This window comes from Hyperolius riggenbachi, chromosome 7 (genome assembly GCF_040937935.1).
Source record: "Hyperolius riggenbachi isolate aHypRig1 chromosome 7, aHypRig1.pri, whole genome shotgun sequence".
Classification (NCBI taxonomy): domain Eukaryota; kingdom Metazoa; phylum Chordata; class Amphibia; order Anura; family Hyperoliidae; genus Hyperolius; species Hyperolius riggenbachi.
In genome coordinates this window covers 164,854,876-164,871,043 of record NC_090652.1, presented here as the reverse complement: position 1 = coordinate 164,871,043, position 16,168 = coordinate 164,854,876, and the positions used below count along the sequence as shown (strand labels likewise).

The window sequence follows — 16,168 nt, the reverse complement described above, 5'->3', positions numbered from 1 at the left end:
ATTATCATTATTTTAATCTTAAAAATAATCTATATAAATTACGGGGCACAATGTTTACAAATCAGGTATTAGGAATCTACTTTTATTGAAAAAAAAAGGCCATTAAAGTGTAGGATAGAACTGGGCTCTGAATGGTCACCCATTCCTAAAAACCTGCCTGCTCAAAACAATAAACCACAGTGACTCCATGTTTTAGTTTACATTATTTATTTTTATAGAACACATACATATAATAGTGTATAAAAATAAATACAGAAATAAGTACATAAACATAATACATATATAAAACAGGTTTTGCTCTGTATTTTATTATCAGGTCAGATTCTTTATATAATAGTTTACTATCACAAGCTGATAAAACAAAAGGCATATCTTACCTCAACAGAATAACAAGATCTGCATCACCAGAGAGGCGAACAAGTCCTGAGGGTCCCTCTGCCCGAATAAACTGTATCTTTTCCCTGGTTTAATCAAATGATCATGTCATTACATTAGGACGTTAATGTAAGTATACTAATTACATGTGAATATGATTATAGCATATTGCTGCAGCTGAAATTAGAATTTATAAACATGAAGAATGCAAAATAGACAGCATTAAAACGGTCCTTAGATTTATAAGAAGAATCTCCTGGTACTTTCATGTAGACCAAGCTTTTATAATACATAACTAACAAAACTGATCTGACAACCTCAAACCAACCTATCTTTTTTTCTGGTAATATTGTTAATGACTAACCATAGCCAGTTTTCTCTCAACACAAAACATTCAATTTTGTATAGATCAGATCCAGTTCTGTATCATTCCGGGAGAAGAAACCTCTCTGCTTCCCCTTGTTCCACCGCCGGGCCCCCTGTTCCAGCCTCCGACTTTAATGTTGAAGAGGCAGTCGGGTCTCTGTACTGTGCACACATGAGAATGTGGACTCACACATGCGCAGCAAGGAGCAGCTCATGTTTGGAAGTATCCGGTGGAACTAGTCTTTGGCTAGGAGGTGGACCAAGGGGAAACAAAGAGGAACAGGAAGGCTCTAAAGCTCCGTCTACACGGGGAGATGTTGGGGAGATGTTGTGGCGATTGGCGGCCTCTTGCGCGTCCCCGCACGTGCCCGCCGCGTCCCCGCTCGCCGCGCGTGCGCCACATTCGATTCCCCGCTCGTGCCCGCTCGTCCCCGCCGGCGCCGCTTATCTCCCGCACGATTCCCTGCCATTGTCCCCTCGCGGGGATCGAGCAGGGAATCGGCGGTGCGGAGATCCGTCCTGTCGGATTTTATCAATCGAGCCGCATCAGCGGCTCGATTGATAAGGAGCATCGCGGCCGCATCTACGCGTGTAGATGCGGCTTAAAGCGGCGGGCACGTGCGGGGACGCGCAAGAGGCCGCCAATCGCCACAACATCTCCCCGTGTAGACGGGGCTTTAGGGATCCAGAGCCTTCGCTCTTCTTAGGTGAGTAACCTTTTCTGTTTGAGGAGGTTACAGTTTCAAAAGTTTCAAAAGCTTGCAAGAAAACAATGTACACTTAGTCATTAACCACTTCCCAACCACAGGTTATTTCCCCTTTAAGGGAACCTAAACTGCAAAGGATATGGATTTTACATTTTAAAATAATACCAGCTGCCTGGCTTTCCTGCTGATCCTGTGTCTTTTAGCCACAGCCTCTCAATAAGCATGCAGATCAGGTGCTCTGACTGAAGTCAGACTGCATTAGCTGCATGCTTGTTTCAGGTGTGTGATTCAGGAACAGCAGCTAAAGAGATCAGCACTCAGCAGGACTGCCAGGCAACTGGTATTGTTTAAAAGGAAACATATCGCTCTCAGTTAAGGTTCCCTTTAAAAAACCAGAGCAAATTACACACATCACGCTCCTCTCATTCATTTGCCAACAACTTTATCACCACTAAAGACACTGAAATGATCTATATATAGTTTTTTTGCCACAAATTAGACATTCTTTGGGTGGTACTTTTTGCTAAGGATTATTTTATTTTATCTGCATTTCAATGTGAATAATAAGAAAAAAATGAAAAAAATCAATCTTTCTCAGTTTTCAGTCATTATAATTTTAAAATAAAATGTTCTACAATAGATCAAACTGGCACGTTTTATTTGCCCATTTGTCCCAGTTATTGCAACATTTAAATTGTGTCCCTAGCACAATGTATTGCAACAATACTTTACTTGGAAATAAAGGTACATTTTTTTCCATTTGCTTTTCTTTATTACAAGCTTTAATTTGTAAAAGTGAAAGTGATATACCTTAATGACATACATATTAAAGGTGACTATTTATGTTGGGGTTTTTTTATGCTGTCACCTTGGGGAAATTTTTGTTTATTTACTTAAAGTGTACCAGAGCTGAAAAATTTAAAAGATTTAATACATACCTGGGGCTCCCTCCAGCCCCTCCGCTCCGATCGCTCCCACACCGCTGTCCTCCATTGCCCGCAGCTTCGCGAACCGGGTCCTCGCACTTCCGTCAGTCAGAGCCAGTCTAACGTTAGAGAACTGCGCAGTTTGCATATCTCTCCAGCAGCCGCTGGAGAGATACGTAGAGGGCGCACTTCTCCTGCGTAGCTGGTCACGACTGAGGTCAGTGACGGAACCCGGTTCCCGAAGCTGCGGGCAGCGGAGGACAGCGGCGTGGGAGCGACTGGAGCCGATGAGGCAGGAGAGAGCCCCAGGTATTAATTTTTCAACTCTGAGTCCCTTTAAACATTTGTAGGTGTATTTTTATTTTTGGCCTCTAGATATCCCCATACCATCCTGTGTACTGAACAGTACACAGGAAGTAGTGAAGAACTGTGACTTCTACTTTCATTTGTGAATGACCATCGGCATCTCATTGATGCCAGGTGTTCATTCAATACTGACACTCTAATCGGTGAATGGGAACACATGTTCCTATTCCCCAATCAGTACTCTGCAGGGGGGGCGGGGGGGTTGCAGGAATAAGCACCACGCGTGCACAGTCGTGCGCTGCTGTAAACTGCAGGATACATGTATCCACGCCCCTGGTGCTGAAGTGAAGTCCACAGGGGCATAGATATGCGTAACAGCAGTGCTGAACCAGTTAGGTGTTACCTGAATCAGCATTTGGTCTGACATTGGCAGTCATACTTCACTCACTTTGCAATACTGACAAAGGAAAATTCCTATAACACATTAAGGTTATTTCTGGTTTAGGTATAACCTTATGTTTACCTTGAAATTAGGACCTCTGGATAGAGCAGATAAGCACTGCCCCAATTGTCTGTGGAAATCCAAACTGTAAAAGAAAATATCATTAAGCTTTACATACCTGGGGCTTCTTCCAGCCCCAGAAGTCCATCAGCTTTGCTGCCATCCAGGGTGCTGATTTCCCCTCTATAAACCCGATGACACCAGCTGGGTCTCGGGCTTCTGCACATGTGCGGGTGCGCCTCTTGTGATCTGAGAGTGTACAAGTCTTTGTGAACTGCGTAAGCATAGAATGTTACACGCTATGGGAGTGCAATTACAGCGCACCCATGAATGTGCAGAAACCTGTGGTCCAGCTTGGGTCGGCGATCTTATAGAGGGGCCAGCAGTACCCTGGTGGGCAACAGAACTGTAGAGCTGGACCACATAGACTTCACATAGACTTCAGGGGCTGGAAAAGCCTCAGGTAAGTAAAGCTTAACTTTTTTTAATAGCTCGGATATGCTTTAAGAAGAGAACAAATTTCTCCAAGAGTAAAGGTGGTAACAATAAAAACAAAAAAAAATGACTCCTTTCCCATATTAAAGTGTTTTGATTACCATCTGCAAGGTCAACATTAACCTACATTTTTAGGCTGGTGTGCATTGCAGAGATTAATACATTTCCTGTTGTGTCACTGGCAAGAAGAAATGAAAGTAATCTATCAGCAAAACTAGAAGAAACACAACTACACTTACAAAACCTCAAACACTTCCAGTTCATCAATCATACTACTGCTGCTAGTGGTGCTGGATTGATTTGTCACAGGAAAATAAATGCAGCAAGATGTGGTACCTTCTAGGTAAATATATTGCTAATTTGGTTACAAAAAGAAAAATAGAAGAAAATTACAGTTCCAACAGTTCCAAACCCTATCAAAATGGTTATACATTTAGTGCGTCCTTCAATGTCAAAAGTATATGCATTACTCTGGCTCAGATAACTGCATTCCCACATTCTAGTTTCTCCTTTCTCCTCAGGTCTCCTGTTTCAGTCTCACCCTCAGACTCTGTTCTACCATCCAGTGTTTACTCCCATATCTCTACTGTACTACTGAGATTGCATCACGAGGTTCTCCCCCCAGGGAGACAGCTGTGCCAGGAAAATGTATTTTTGTAACAGCAAAATCAATATAATCATACCGACACAAAAAACTACAGAGAATAGTACTGTAATATCCTTCACTACAGTAATTGTCACCTGGAGTTCCACTTAAAAGCACAATGTATAATTACTTATGCTTTGCCACTTTGCTTGTTAAAGTGAACCTCCGGACTAAAAATCTACTTAGCAGAACTGAAAAGGCTTGGTGTTTCTTTAACAGTCACACAGCATCAGAACTTTGTTTTTCTTACCAAAGCATCATTTTAGCTGCATTTTTAGCTAAGCCCGGGCTTTTTTTCCCTGATGCTGTGCAGAGCATGATGGGATTTCCTATGTTGTTACTCACGTTGCCTAGCAACTGGGAGAGGTGCTCAGGACACAGGACAGTTGGAACTGTGTCTCATGCTCCCTGTCACCTCCTTTCAACCAAAAAGATGGCTGCCATCATGAAATCAAACATGTGCCTGTTCTTTTAAAACAGTGTGGGTAAGAGATTATATTACCTATCTATTTTAATTAACATAACCAATGTAACTTAATGACAGTATGTTTGTTTAGGCTGGAGTTCCTCTTTAAGCACAGCATTCACAGCTGCTGGTAGGAGGGACAGAGGCAGTTGAGTCAAATATTGAGAGGCAAAAGCTGGAAAGAGGAGATGGAATCCAGATATTTAACCACTTGAGGACCGCGGGCTTTACCCCCCTTAAGGACCAGACCCTTTTTTTCCATTCAGACCACTGCAGCTTTCACGGTTTATTGCTCGCTCATACAACCTACCACCTAAATGAATTTTGGCTCCTTTTCTTGTCACTAATAAAGCTTTCTTTTGGTGCTATTTGATTGCTGCTGCGATTTTTACTTTTTATTATATTCATCAAAAAAGACATGAATTTTGTCAAAAAAATGATTTTTTTTAACTTTCTGTGCTGACATTTTTCAAATAAAGTAAAATGCAGCACGAAAAATGTGGACAAACATGTTTTTGATAAAAAAAAAACCCATTCAGCCTATATTTATTGGTTTGGGTAAAAGTTTTAGCGTTTACAAACTATGGTGCAAAAAGTGAATTTTCCCATTTTGTAGCATCTATGACTTTTCTGACCACCTGCCATGTTTCTTGAGGGGCTAGAATTCCAGGATAGTATAAATACCCCCCAAATAACCCCATTTTGGAAATAAGACATCCCAAAGTATTCACTGAGAGGCATAGTGAGTTCATAGAAGATATTATTTTTTGTCACAAGTAAGCGGAAAATGACAGTTTGTGACAAGAAAAAAAAAAAATAGTTTCCATTTCTGCTAACTTGTGACAAAAAAAAATGAAATCTGCCACGGACTCACCATGCCCCTCTCTGAATACCTTGAAGTGTCTACTTTCCAAAATGGGGTCATTTGTGGGGTGTGTTTACTGTCCTGGCATTTTGGGGGGTGTTTGTAAGCACCCCTGTAAAGCCTAAAGGTGCTCATTGGACTTTGGGCCCCTTAGCGCAGTTAGGCTGCAAAAAAGTGCCACACATGTGGTATTGCCGTACTCAGGAGAAGTAGTATAATGTGTTTTGGGGTGTATTTTTACACATACCCATGCTGGGTGGGAGAAATATCTCTGTAAATGACAATTGTTTGATTTTTTTTACACACAATTGTCCATTTACAGAGATATTTCTCACACTCAGCATGGGTATGTGTAAAAATACACCCCAAAACACATTATACTACTTCTCCTGAGTACGGCGATACCACATGTGTGGCACTTTTTTGCACCCTAACTGCGCTAAGGGGCCGAAAGTCCAATGAGTACCTTTAGGATTTCACAGGTCATTTTTGTTTCAAGACTACTCCTCACAGTTTAGGGCCCCTAAAGACAAGATAAATAACATTTATATTGCGCTTTTCTCCTTGCGGACTCAAAGCGCCAGAGCAGAGCAGCAGCCACTAGGGCGCGCTCTATTGGCAGTAGCAGTGTAAGGGAGACTTGCCAAAGGTCTCCTACTGAATTAGTGCTGGCTTACTGAACAGGCAGAGCCGAGATTCGAACCCTGGTCTCCTGTATCAGAGGCAGAGCCCTTAACCATTACACCATCAGCCAACTGCACACATGTGTGACACTTTTTTGCAGCCTAGGTGCGCTAAGGGGCCCAACGTCCTATGCACAGGTCATTTTGAGGCATTTGTTTTCTAGACTACTCCTCGCGGTTTAGGGCCCCTAAAATGCCAGGGCAGTATAGGAACCCCACAAGTGACCCCATGTTAGAAAGAAGACAACCCAAGGTATTCAGTTAGGTGTATGGCGAGTTCATAGAAGATTTTATTTTTTGTCACAAGTTAGTGAAAAATGACACTTTGTGAAAAAAAAAACATTAAAAATCAATTTCCGCTAACTTTTGAAAAATAAAATCTTCTATTAACTCGTCATACACCTAACAGAATACCTTGGGGTGTCTTTTTTCTAAAATGGGGTCACTTGTGGGGTTCCTATCCTGCCCTGGCATTTTACGGGCCCAAAACCGTGAGTAGTCTGGAAACCAAATGTCTCAAAATGACTGTTCAGGGGTATAAGCATCTGTAAATTTTGATGACAGGTGGTCTATGAGGGGGCAAATTTTGTGGAACCGGTCATAAGCAGGGTGGCCTTTTAGATGACAGGTTGTATTGGGCCTAATCTGATGGATAGGAGTGCTAGGGGGGTGACAGGAGGTGATTGATGGGTGTCTCAGTGGGTGGTTAGAGGGGAAAATAGATGCAATCAATGCACTGGGGAGGTGATCGGAAGGGGGTCTGAGGGGGATCTGAGTGTTTGGCCGAGTGATCAGGAGCCCACACGGGGCAAATTAGGGCCTGATCTGATGGGTAGGTGTGCTAGGGGGTGACAGGAGGTGATTGATGGGTGTCTCAAGGTGTGATTAGAGGGGGGAATAGATGCAAGCAATGCACTGGCGAGGTGATCAGGGATGGGGTCTGAGGGCGTTCTGAGGGTGTGGGCGGGTGATTGAGTGCCCTGGGGCAGATAGGGGTCTAATCTGATGGGTAGCAGTGACAGAAGGTGATTGATGGGTAATTAGTGGGTGTTTAGAGTAGAGAACAGATGTAAACAATGCACTTGGGAGGTGATCTGACGTCGGATCTGCGGGCGATCTATTGGTGTGGGTGGGTGATCAGATTGCCCGCAAGGGGCAGGTGAGGGGCTGATTGATGGGTGGCAGTGACAGGGGGTGATTGATGGGTGGCAGTGACAGGGGGTGATTGATGGGTGATTGACAGGTGATCAGTGGGTCATTACAGGGAAGAACAGATGTAAATAATGCACTGGCGAATTGATAAGGGGGGGGGGGGATCTGAGGGCAATCTGAGCGTGTAGGCGGGTGATTGGGTGCCCGCAAGGGGCAGATTAGGGTCTGATCTGATGGGTAACAGTGACAGGTGGTGATAGGGGGTGATTGATGGGTAATTAGTGGGTGTTTAGGGTAGAGAACAGATGTAAACAATGCACTTGGGAGGTGATCTGACGTCGGATCTGCGGGCGATCTATTGGTGTGGGTGGGTGATCAGATTGCCCGCAAGGGGCAGGTTAGGGGCTGATTGATGGGTGGCAGTGACAGGGGGTGATTAATGGGTGATTGACAGGTGATCAGGGGGGATAGATGCATACAGTACACAGGGGGAAGGGGGGCTGGGGGGGGGGGTTTGGGGAGAATCTGAGGGGTGGGGGTGATCAGGAGGGAGCAGGGGGCAGTTTAGGGCATAAAAAAATAGCGTTTACAGATAGTGACAGGGAGTGATGGGTGATTAGGTGGGTGATTGGGTGCAAACAGTGTTCTGGGGGGTGGGCAGGAGGGGGTCTGAGGGGTGCTGTGGGCGATCAGGGGGCAGGGGGGGGGGAAATCAGTGTGCTTGGGTGCAGACTAGGGTGGCTGCAGCCTGCCCTGGTGGTCCCTCGGACACTGGGACCACCAGGGCAGGAGGCAGCCTGTATAATACACTTTGTATACATTACAAAGTGTATTATACCCTTTGTATGCGGCGATCCGGGTGCTAGTAACCAGCCGGCGCTTCCGAACGGCCGGCGGGTTACAGCGCGAGGGGGGCGGAGCCAGTCGCCGGTGGCTGATCGCGTCACGAATGACGCGATCGCTCCGCCCATGCCCGTACAAGGACCGCCGCCAATTGTACATGCGGCGGTCCTTGCGGGATCCACTTTCCGGCCGCCCCTGTGCTGCATTTGCTACTATAATTGGAGAACATGTCTGGTTTATAAACAACTTCAATCAAGGTTATAAAATGTAAAACATTGAATGTAAACCTCTGTGAAAGTTATGCAATACTTGGCAGGTACCAGGGTTTTGAAACTCACCCATACGTTATTATTCATTCATCTAAAACCTACCCCCTCCCCCCCAGCAAAATAACCGTGGCTCGTGTGGCTATTTCCGCCTGAGCCCAATCGGAAAGCCGCTACTGCGCCGGTAAGTATTTACCTCCCCGGTGTTCGGGGGCCTCCAGTGCCGGATCGCCAGGATGGAGGAGGATGGGGAACCTTCATTAGGATCAATGAACATTCTGGGGTAAATAGTCCCTGGAGGTGGGGTCAGATTTTCTGTAATATCTTATGTCAGATAAATCAATTTAAAATGTCTTTAAAAGCCAGATATTGACCACCTCCAGTGAACACCATAGGCTGCAATCTTCTCAAAGTGATGCAAGGCTGTACCTTCCCCCTTTCAGCCTGAACAGTAGGGATGATGCAATCCAGGTTTCAGCAGTCACAACCACAGTGTCTGAAAAAAAGCTTTTGTACTCCTCTGGCAAGACAATAAAAGTGAAAAAAGGAACAGCAACAGAAGCCAGGTGTATTACAATGTGCTTGGAGACCAAGGACTTACAGGTTGTTATATGTAAAATATGTGCCCTATATGATAAAATAATTTAAGAATAAAGCAATGTAAAGGAGGAGGCTTGCTTCCAAATGAACACAATACTCAATAACAATTGTTTAAGCAGAAAAGTATTTGCCGTAATGGCAAAATGTGCAATTAATAAAATCTAAAACTGTTCTGCCTGAATAGCTGCTTTTCTTAGACATACAGGGCATTTTTATTTATGCAAGTCTATCTCGTATGGCGCTGCTTCTGGTCATGTGATCAACAACATTCCAAGACAGGAGTTTTAACTGCAGAAGCCACATTTCACACAAAAAGGTAACATCTCAGTTCAATGAATATTGACAGTAGGTTTAAATCTGTGCCTAATTTATAAACCTGGTGCGTATGTGCATGGTGCGCATGGATACATTACGTTAGCTCCCTTGTGCGATTGGTATGATGCACTATCTGTGCAATGAATGTTTGCATGTCGGCACTATACATGTTACAGGGCTAGAGTTAGGCCACCTACGTTTACCTGGGTACTTCTGCACAGTGTAGGTGACTAAGCAAAATAATGCATTCTTCTGTGAACTAAGACCCCGACTTTTAACTTAGCTGTAGTGATAACAGTGGTGTCTGGATGAGGGAATCTTTGAATGCATTTGTTTGAACATTTGCATGCGAGTGTGTGAAGGTTTAATTGTTTTATGCTGGTTTTCTGGCTACACCCCCTTCAGCACCTCCCTTTCCTTAATAACTTATATAATGTCCTAACTAGAGGCGGTGTGCCTGGATATATGTGTTTTTTTTTCTTGTTACTGACTCCTGTGGCTAAGGTTTTAATTCAGTGCACTCCCTCCTTCCCCTGTATGTGTTTGTCAGCATGCACACAGCTTATGCTGGTGTATGTGCATGGTGCACATGGATACATTACGTTAGCTCCCTTGTGCGATTGGTATGATACGCTATCTGTCCCAGGAGAGGACGTCAGGATGTGTGCTCCTAATCCCTAGATAGGTTTGATGCAATGAATGTTTGCATGTCTGCACTATGCATGTTACAGGGCCAGAGTTAGGACACCTACGTTTACCTGGGTACTTCTGCGCAGTGTAGGTGACTAAGCAAAATAATGCATTCTTCTGTGAACTAAGCCCACGGCTTTTAACTTAGCTGTAGGGATAACAGAGGTGCCTGGATGAGTGAATCTTTGAATGCATTTGTTTGAACATTTGCATGCGAGTGTGCGAAGGGTTAATTGTTTTTTGTTTTTTTTAATTTATAAACCTGGTACAACAGAGAAACCGTTCAACCACAGTATATACACAGGTGGGGAGATGGGTCCTAGCAGCTAATGCTCAATAGCAAACTTGTTCCAAGGAAAAAACACTCTACCCACCTGTGAAGTGCATTAACCACTTCACCCCCAAGGTGTTTTTACCCTAACGGACCAGAGCAATTTTCACCTGTCAGCGCTCCTCCCATTTATTCACCATAACTTTATTACTACTTATCACAACAAGATGATCTATACCTTGTTTTTTCCCACCAATTAGGCTTTCTTTGGGTAGTACATTTTGCTGAGAATTATTTTATTCTAAATGCATTTTAACGGGAATAATAAAAAAAAAGGAAAAAGAATCATTATTTCTTAGCTTTCAGTCATTGTAGTTTTAAAGGAATGATCCTCGCGCAAAAAAAAAAAAACAACAAAGTTCCACTTACCCGGGGCTTCCTCCAGCCCGGGGCAGCCGTCCTGTGCCCCCGCCGCAGCTCCTACGTCTCCCGGTCCTCTTCGCCGGTGGAGCTGACCTTGCCAGGTCAAGTTCCGGGTCAGCCTCCTCTGCGCTCCACCGCGTGGGTCACGTGGTCGGCTCCGCTGGCGAAGAGGACCGGGAGACGTAGAAGCTGCGGCGGGGGCACAGGACGGCTGCCCCGGGCTGGAGGGAGCCCCGGGTAAATGGAACTTTGTTTTTTTTTTTGCGCGGATCATTCCTTTAAAATAAAATACACTACCATAATTAAAACGAATGTATTTTATTTGCCAATTTGTCCCGGTTATTGCACTGTTTAAATTATGTCCCTATCACAATGTATGGCAACAATATTTTATTTGGATATATAGGTGTACATTTTCTGGGGGTATTTTTGTGTGTCAGGTCCATAATTAAAAGCCCTTATGAAGTAAAATAACAGTAATATACCCTCATGACATACATAATAAAAAAAGTCCCTAAGGCCACTATTTATGTATATTTTTAATCTTTTTTTTTTTTTTTCACAAGTGTTGCAGGGTCCTTTGGAAGTGTAAGGTATTAATTATAGTAATTTTTTTTTAATTATAATGTATGGCGTGTGTGTGTCATATCACTTGTCACCACTAGATGATGCTGCAAACACTATGCTGATTTAACAGGAAGTGTTTACTTTTTTTGTACATGCTTTTAGTACTTCTTTTTGTTATGAATGGACATGGCCCCTGATCGGGGTTATATCCATTTATTTCCGGCACTGCGATTAGTTAGGGGGCTCCAATAGGACGTTTTAATGCGACAGCTCGTTGCTGAATGGTTAAAGTCTTGATTCAGGGAAACAGGACATCCCATAAGCTGACACGTTTCAGGCAACAATCAGCCCTAAACATGCAATATACTGTGGGATGCGAAAGTTTGGGCAAACCTTGTTAATTGTCATGATTTTCCTGTATAAATTGTTGGTTATTAAGATAAAGAAATGTAAATTAAATATATCATATAGGAGACACACACAGTGATATTTGCGAAGTGAATTTAAGTTTATTGGATTTACAAAAAGTGTGCAATAATTGTTTAAACAAAATTAGGCAGGTGCATACATTTGGGCACCACAAAAAAAAATGAAATCAATATTTAGCAGATCCTCCTTTTGCAAAAATTACAGCCTCTAAACGCTTCCTGTAGGTTCCAATGAGAGTCTGGATTCTGGTTAAAGGTATTTTGGAGCATTCCTCTTTACAAAACATTTCTAGTTCATTCAGGTTTGATGGCTTCCAAGCATGGACAGCTCTCTTTTACTCACACCACAGATTTTCAATTATATTCAGGTCTGGGGACTGATGGCCATTCCAGAACGTTGTACTTGTTCCTCTGCATGAATGCTTTAGTGGATTTGGAGCAGTGTTTAGGGTCATTGTCTTGTTGAAAGATCCAGCCCCACTGCAGCTTCAGCTTTGTCACTGATTCTGGTACATTGGTCTCCAGAATCTGCTGATACTGAGTGGAATCCATGTGTCCCTCAACTTTGACAAGATTCCCAGCCCCTGCACTGGCCACACAGCCCCACAGCATGATGGAATCACCACCATAATTATATGTAGGTAGCAGGCGGTTTTCTTGGAATGCTGTGTTGTTTTTCCTCCGTGCATAACTCCCCTTGTTCTGCCCCAATAACTCAATTTTAGTTTCATCAGTCCACAGCACCTTATTCCAAAATGAAGCTGGCTTGTCCAAACGTGCTTTAGCATACCTCAAGTGGCTCTGTTTGTGCTGTGGGAGGAGAAAAGGCTTCCTCTGTATCACTCTCGCATACAGCATCTCCTTGTGTAAAGTGCTATGAATGGTTGAACGATGCACAGTGCCTCCATCTGCAGCAAGATGATGTTGTAGGTCTTTGGTGCTGCTCTGTGGGTTGACTCTAACTGTTCTCACTATTCGTCGCTTCTGTTTATGCGAGATTTTTCTTGGTCTGCCACTTTGAGCCTTAACTTGAACTGAACCTGTGGTCTTTCATTTCCTCAATATGTTCCTAACTGTGAAAACAGACAGCTGAAATTTCTGAGACAGCTTTCTGTATGCTTCTTCAAACCATGATGGTGAACAATATTTGTCTTCAGGTCATTTGAGAGTTGTTTTGAGACCCCTATGTTGCTACTCTTTAGAGAAAATTAAGAGAGGAAGGAAACTTACAACTGACCCCCTTAGGTCGCATTCACAGTGGGACGTTTTGGTCACACGTTATAAAGTCTTATAATGCAGCTCACCGCACTGCAATGCTAATTCTATGGGCCGATAACAGTACGGAGTTAAAGTCGCATAAAAATGTTGCGTTGTGGTAACTCACTGCTTGAAGTGCATTACCTCTTAACGCAGACACGTTGCGACTTTAACATCGCACTAAACCGCAACGTCCCACTGTGAATACAGCCTGAAAGACTCTCATAATTGGATACACCTGTGTATGTAGGTCAGGGGTCACTGAGCTTACCAAGCTAATTTGAGTTCCAATAATTAGTTCTAAAGCCCCATCTACACGATACGATTCTTTGTACGATTCGATTACGATTCTATTTACGATCGGATTAATTCCGACATGTCCGATCTGGATTCGATTCGATTCAATTCGATTTGCCATTGCAAAACAATGGCAAATCGAATTGAATCGAATCGAATCCTGATCGGACATGTTGGATTTAATCGGATCGTAAATAGAATCGTAATCGAATCGTACAAAGAATCGTATCGTGTAGATGGGGCTTTATTATGGCTTTGGAATCAATAAAATGACAATAGTGCCCACATTTTTGCACCCGCCTAGTTTTATTTAAACAATTATTATGCACTTTCTGTAAATACAATAAACTTCATTTCATTTCTCAAATATCACTGTGCGTGTCTCCTATATGATATATTTAACTGACATTTTGTATCGTAACAACCAACGATTTATACAGGAAAATCATGACAATTAACAAGGTTGCCCAAACTTTCGCATCCCGCTGTATACAAGTGCACTCCGCTCCTCCAATGTACATTGCCTGACTGACCCCTGCATCACCCAGTCTCATGCATGCCTCCAGGACTTCTCAAGAGCTGCTCCAACACTATGGAACTCCCTAACCCCATTAGGGTTGTCACCTCCTTCAACATCTTCATGAAGGCCCTCAAAACGCACTTCTGGCCTATGCCCCCGCTGGTGCTCTAAACCTGCAGCTGATCTCTGGTCTCCTACCTTTCATGTCCCTACCTCTCCCTCTGGATTGTAAGTCTTTGGCAGGGTCCTCTTCCTTGCGTCTCCTACCCTTCCACGCACTTCCATTACCATACACCCATCCTATGGATTTAAGTGAACTTTTTAGTGAACTCGACTTGCCTAATCTCCATGCTCCCATCCAGTGACTGACTAAACATTACCTTGTACTCATGAAGAAACAAGCAAGGGATACCGCTCTACTGTACCGTGGCAGACAGTGCAGGAACACAGGCAGCCGGGCCCAGGTAGTCAACATGTGAAAGGAAGGAAGGTCCGCACCAATGTCTCCAAAATCGATATATCGGTATATTTATTGAGGACGTATCCAGACATGCAGAAAACACTCGACTAACATGTTTCGGACGCCAAGTCCTTAATCATAGTCATTTTTCAGCTTTCTCAGTGAGGTTTAAAAAGGGGGGGATGGAACAGTGAGAGGCGGGGCATGGCCCAACCCACCAGGCAAAAGAAGGAGAATGCCTGATGTATTCCATCTCATACTAATAAAAGTTATCATCCCCGAACCTAACAAAACAAAATTAAAAACCATACACAAAGATAAAAAAGGAGCAAAAATAATAATCCATCAAAAAAGAGGAGAGTAATATCAGGCCTGGCATGTGAATGTATACATAGGACTATGCAAAATGTATATAAGGCATCTGTCACTACACACAATTTTACTAAAATTAAACACAAATACATGCAAGACATGGGTCGATAAACTAAGCATGTAGTTACATAGATATCGTCAACCTGTAACCAAAGCCAGATCCCACCTGGCGTTTAATCCATGTGGCGATCTGGTTCCAAGGCGAAAGATCCAGAGTGCCTCCCTTTTTCTAATCATTGCATGTAGGTCTCCTCCTCTCCTGGGCAGGAAAACCTTTTCGATGCCCTGGAAGGAAAAGCCAGACATGTGAACTTAGCGGTAGAGATCCCGTCATCTGAAACCCATCTGTCTCTTCTACCGTGCAGCCGCTCACTCTGAACTTCCTGATTCTCAGATCAGACAGGAAGTAGGAAGTAGTTATAGTAGTAGTAACAGAACGGCAGCACTCTAGAGGAGACAGGTGGGCTCCCGATGACGGGACCTCTATTGCTTGGATCGCAATAGGTGAATGTGAGTCATCTGGTGCTGCCATTCTCCCCCACTGCGGCTGCCTTCTCTGCTGGACTATCGTATTCATTGGGATGGAGGCTGCATGGTGGCCGTCTAGTTTGGGAGGAAATCGGATGTTCGGTGGTGGGGGTGGTTATATAATTCTGTCTGGGGAACAGCTTCCGGTTTGGCGGTGTCCAGAGCTTTCTGCTATTGCCAGGCTGGAGATGCAGGGGGAAAGTGCTGCTGCTGTGATATCTGGCGCCCTCTTCACAAGGGTGCCCCAGCCCCTGAGTGCAAATGTCCCAGCCATTCATCTCTCACTCTGCATTTTGCCGCTGCTATTCCCTGCATTGTGCACCCACAGAGGAAAGCAGACTGTTGCCCATAGCAACCAGTAGCTCAGCTGCCCCGGTGTATGCGGCATGTTGCTGTGCAGCTGCATCTTTTGATTCTATTACGACATGATGGGGGGGCCCAAATCAGTTACTTTGCTTAGGGCCCTGTTTAGCCTTAATCCGGCTCTGACAAGGAGTAATGCTAGGTACATACCATACAATTTTCTGGCAGACTTACCTGCCAGATCGATCATTTCCAACATGTCCGATCTGAATTTCGATCGATTTTGATTGTTTTTAAAATTCTTTTTCCGATCAATTTTCATTCAGTTAGATGAAAATTGTGATTGAAAAAAAACACCCTATAGTTAAATGGGAAAGGTAGAGAAGTGCCGTTGACCACTGGAAATCCATAACACCTCAGTCAGACATGCAATGCCACCAGCAGGGGTGTAGCAGCATTATTGACGGTTTTAAAGGGGCACTATGTTAAAAAAAATTTAAATTTCAAATATGTGTAAACATAGACAAATAAGAAGTACG

General features: G+C 43.7%; 1 protein-coding gene and 1 long non-coding RNA gene across 6 annotated transcripts in view; one reads left to right on the top strand and one right to left on the bottom strand.

Moving 5' to 3' along the window:
- The window catches only part of HECW2 (HECT, C2 and WW domain containing E3 ubiquitin protein ligase 2), a 262,291-nt gene that overhangs the window by 38,581 nt on the left and 207,542 nt on the right, over window positions 1-16,168 (bottom strand). For both annotated transcript variants that reach the window (XM_068244844.1, XM_068244845.1), the window contains one exon: window positions 378-461. In XM_068244844.1, the coding sequence (XP_068100945.1) occupies window positions 378-461 (84 nt within the window). The remainder of the gene's footprint in view (window positions 1-377; window positions 462-16,168) is intronic.
- LOC137524697 (uncharacterized) overlaps window positions 1-16,168 on the top strand; it is a 43,135-nt gene that overhangs the window by 25,789 nt on the left and 1,178 nt on the right. The window contains exons 5-6 of one of the 4 annotated variants that reach the window (XR_011022764.1): window positions 386-450; window positions 9,396-9,514. This is a non-coding gene — a long non-coding RNA (uncharacterized lncRNA). Of the gene's footprint in view, window positions 1-385; window positions 505-4,198; window positions 4,520-9,395; window positions 9,515-16,168 lie in introns of those variants that run through there. The other 3 variants (XR_011022761.1, XR_011022763.1, XR_011022762.1) reach the window with 3 other exon arrangements.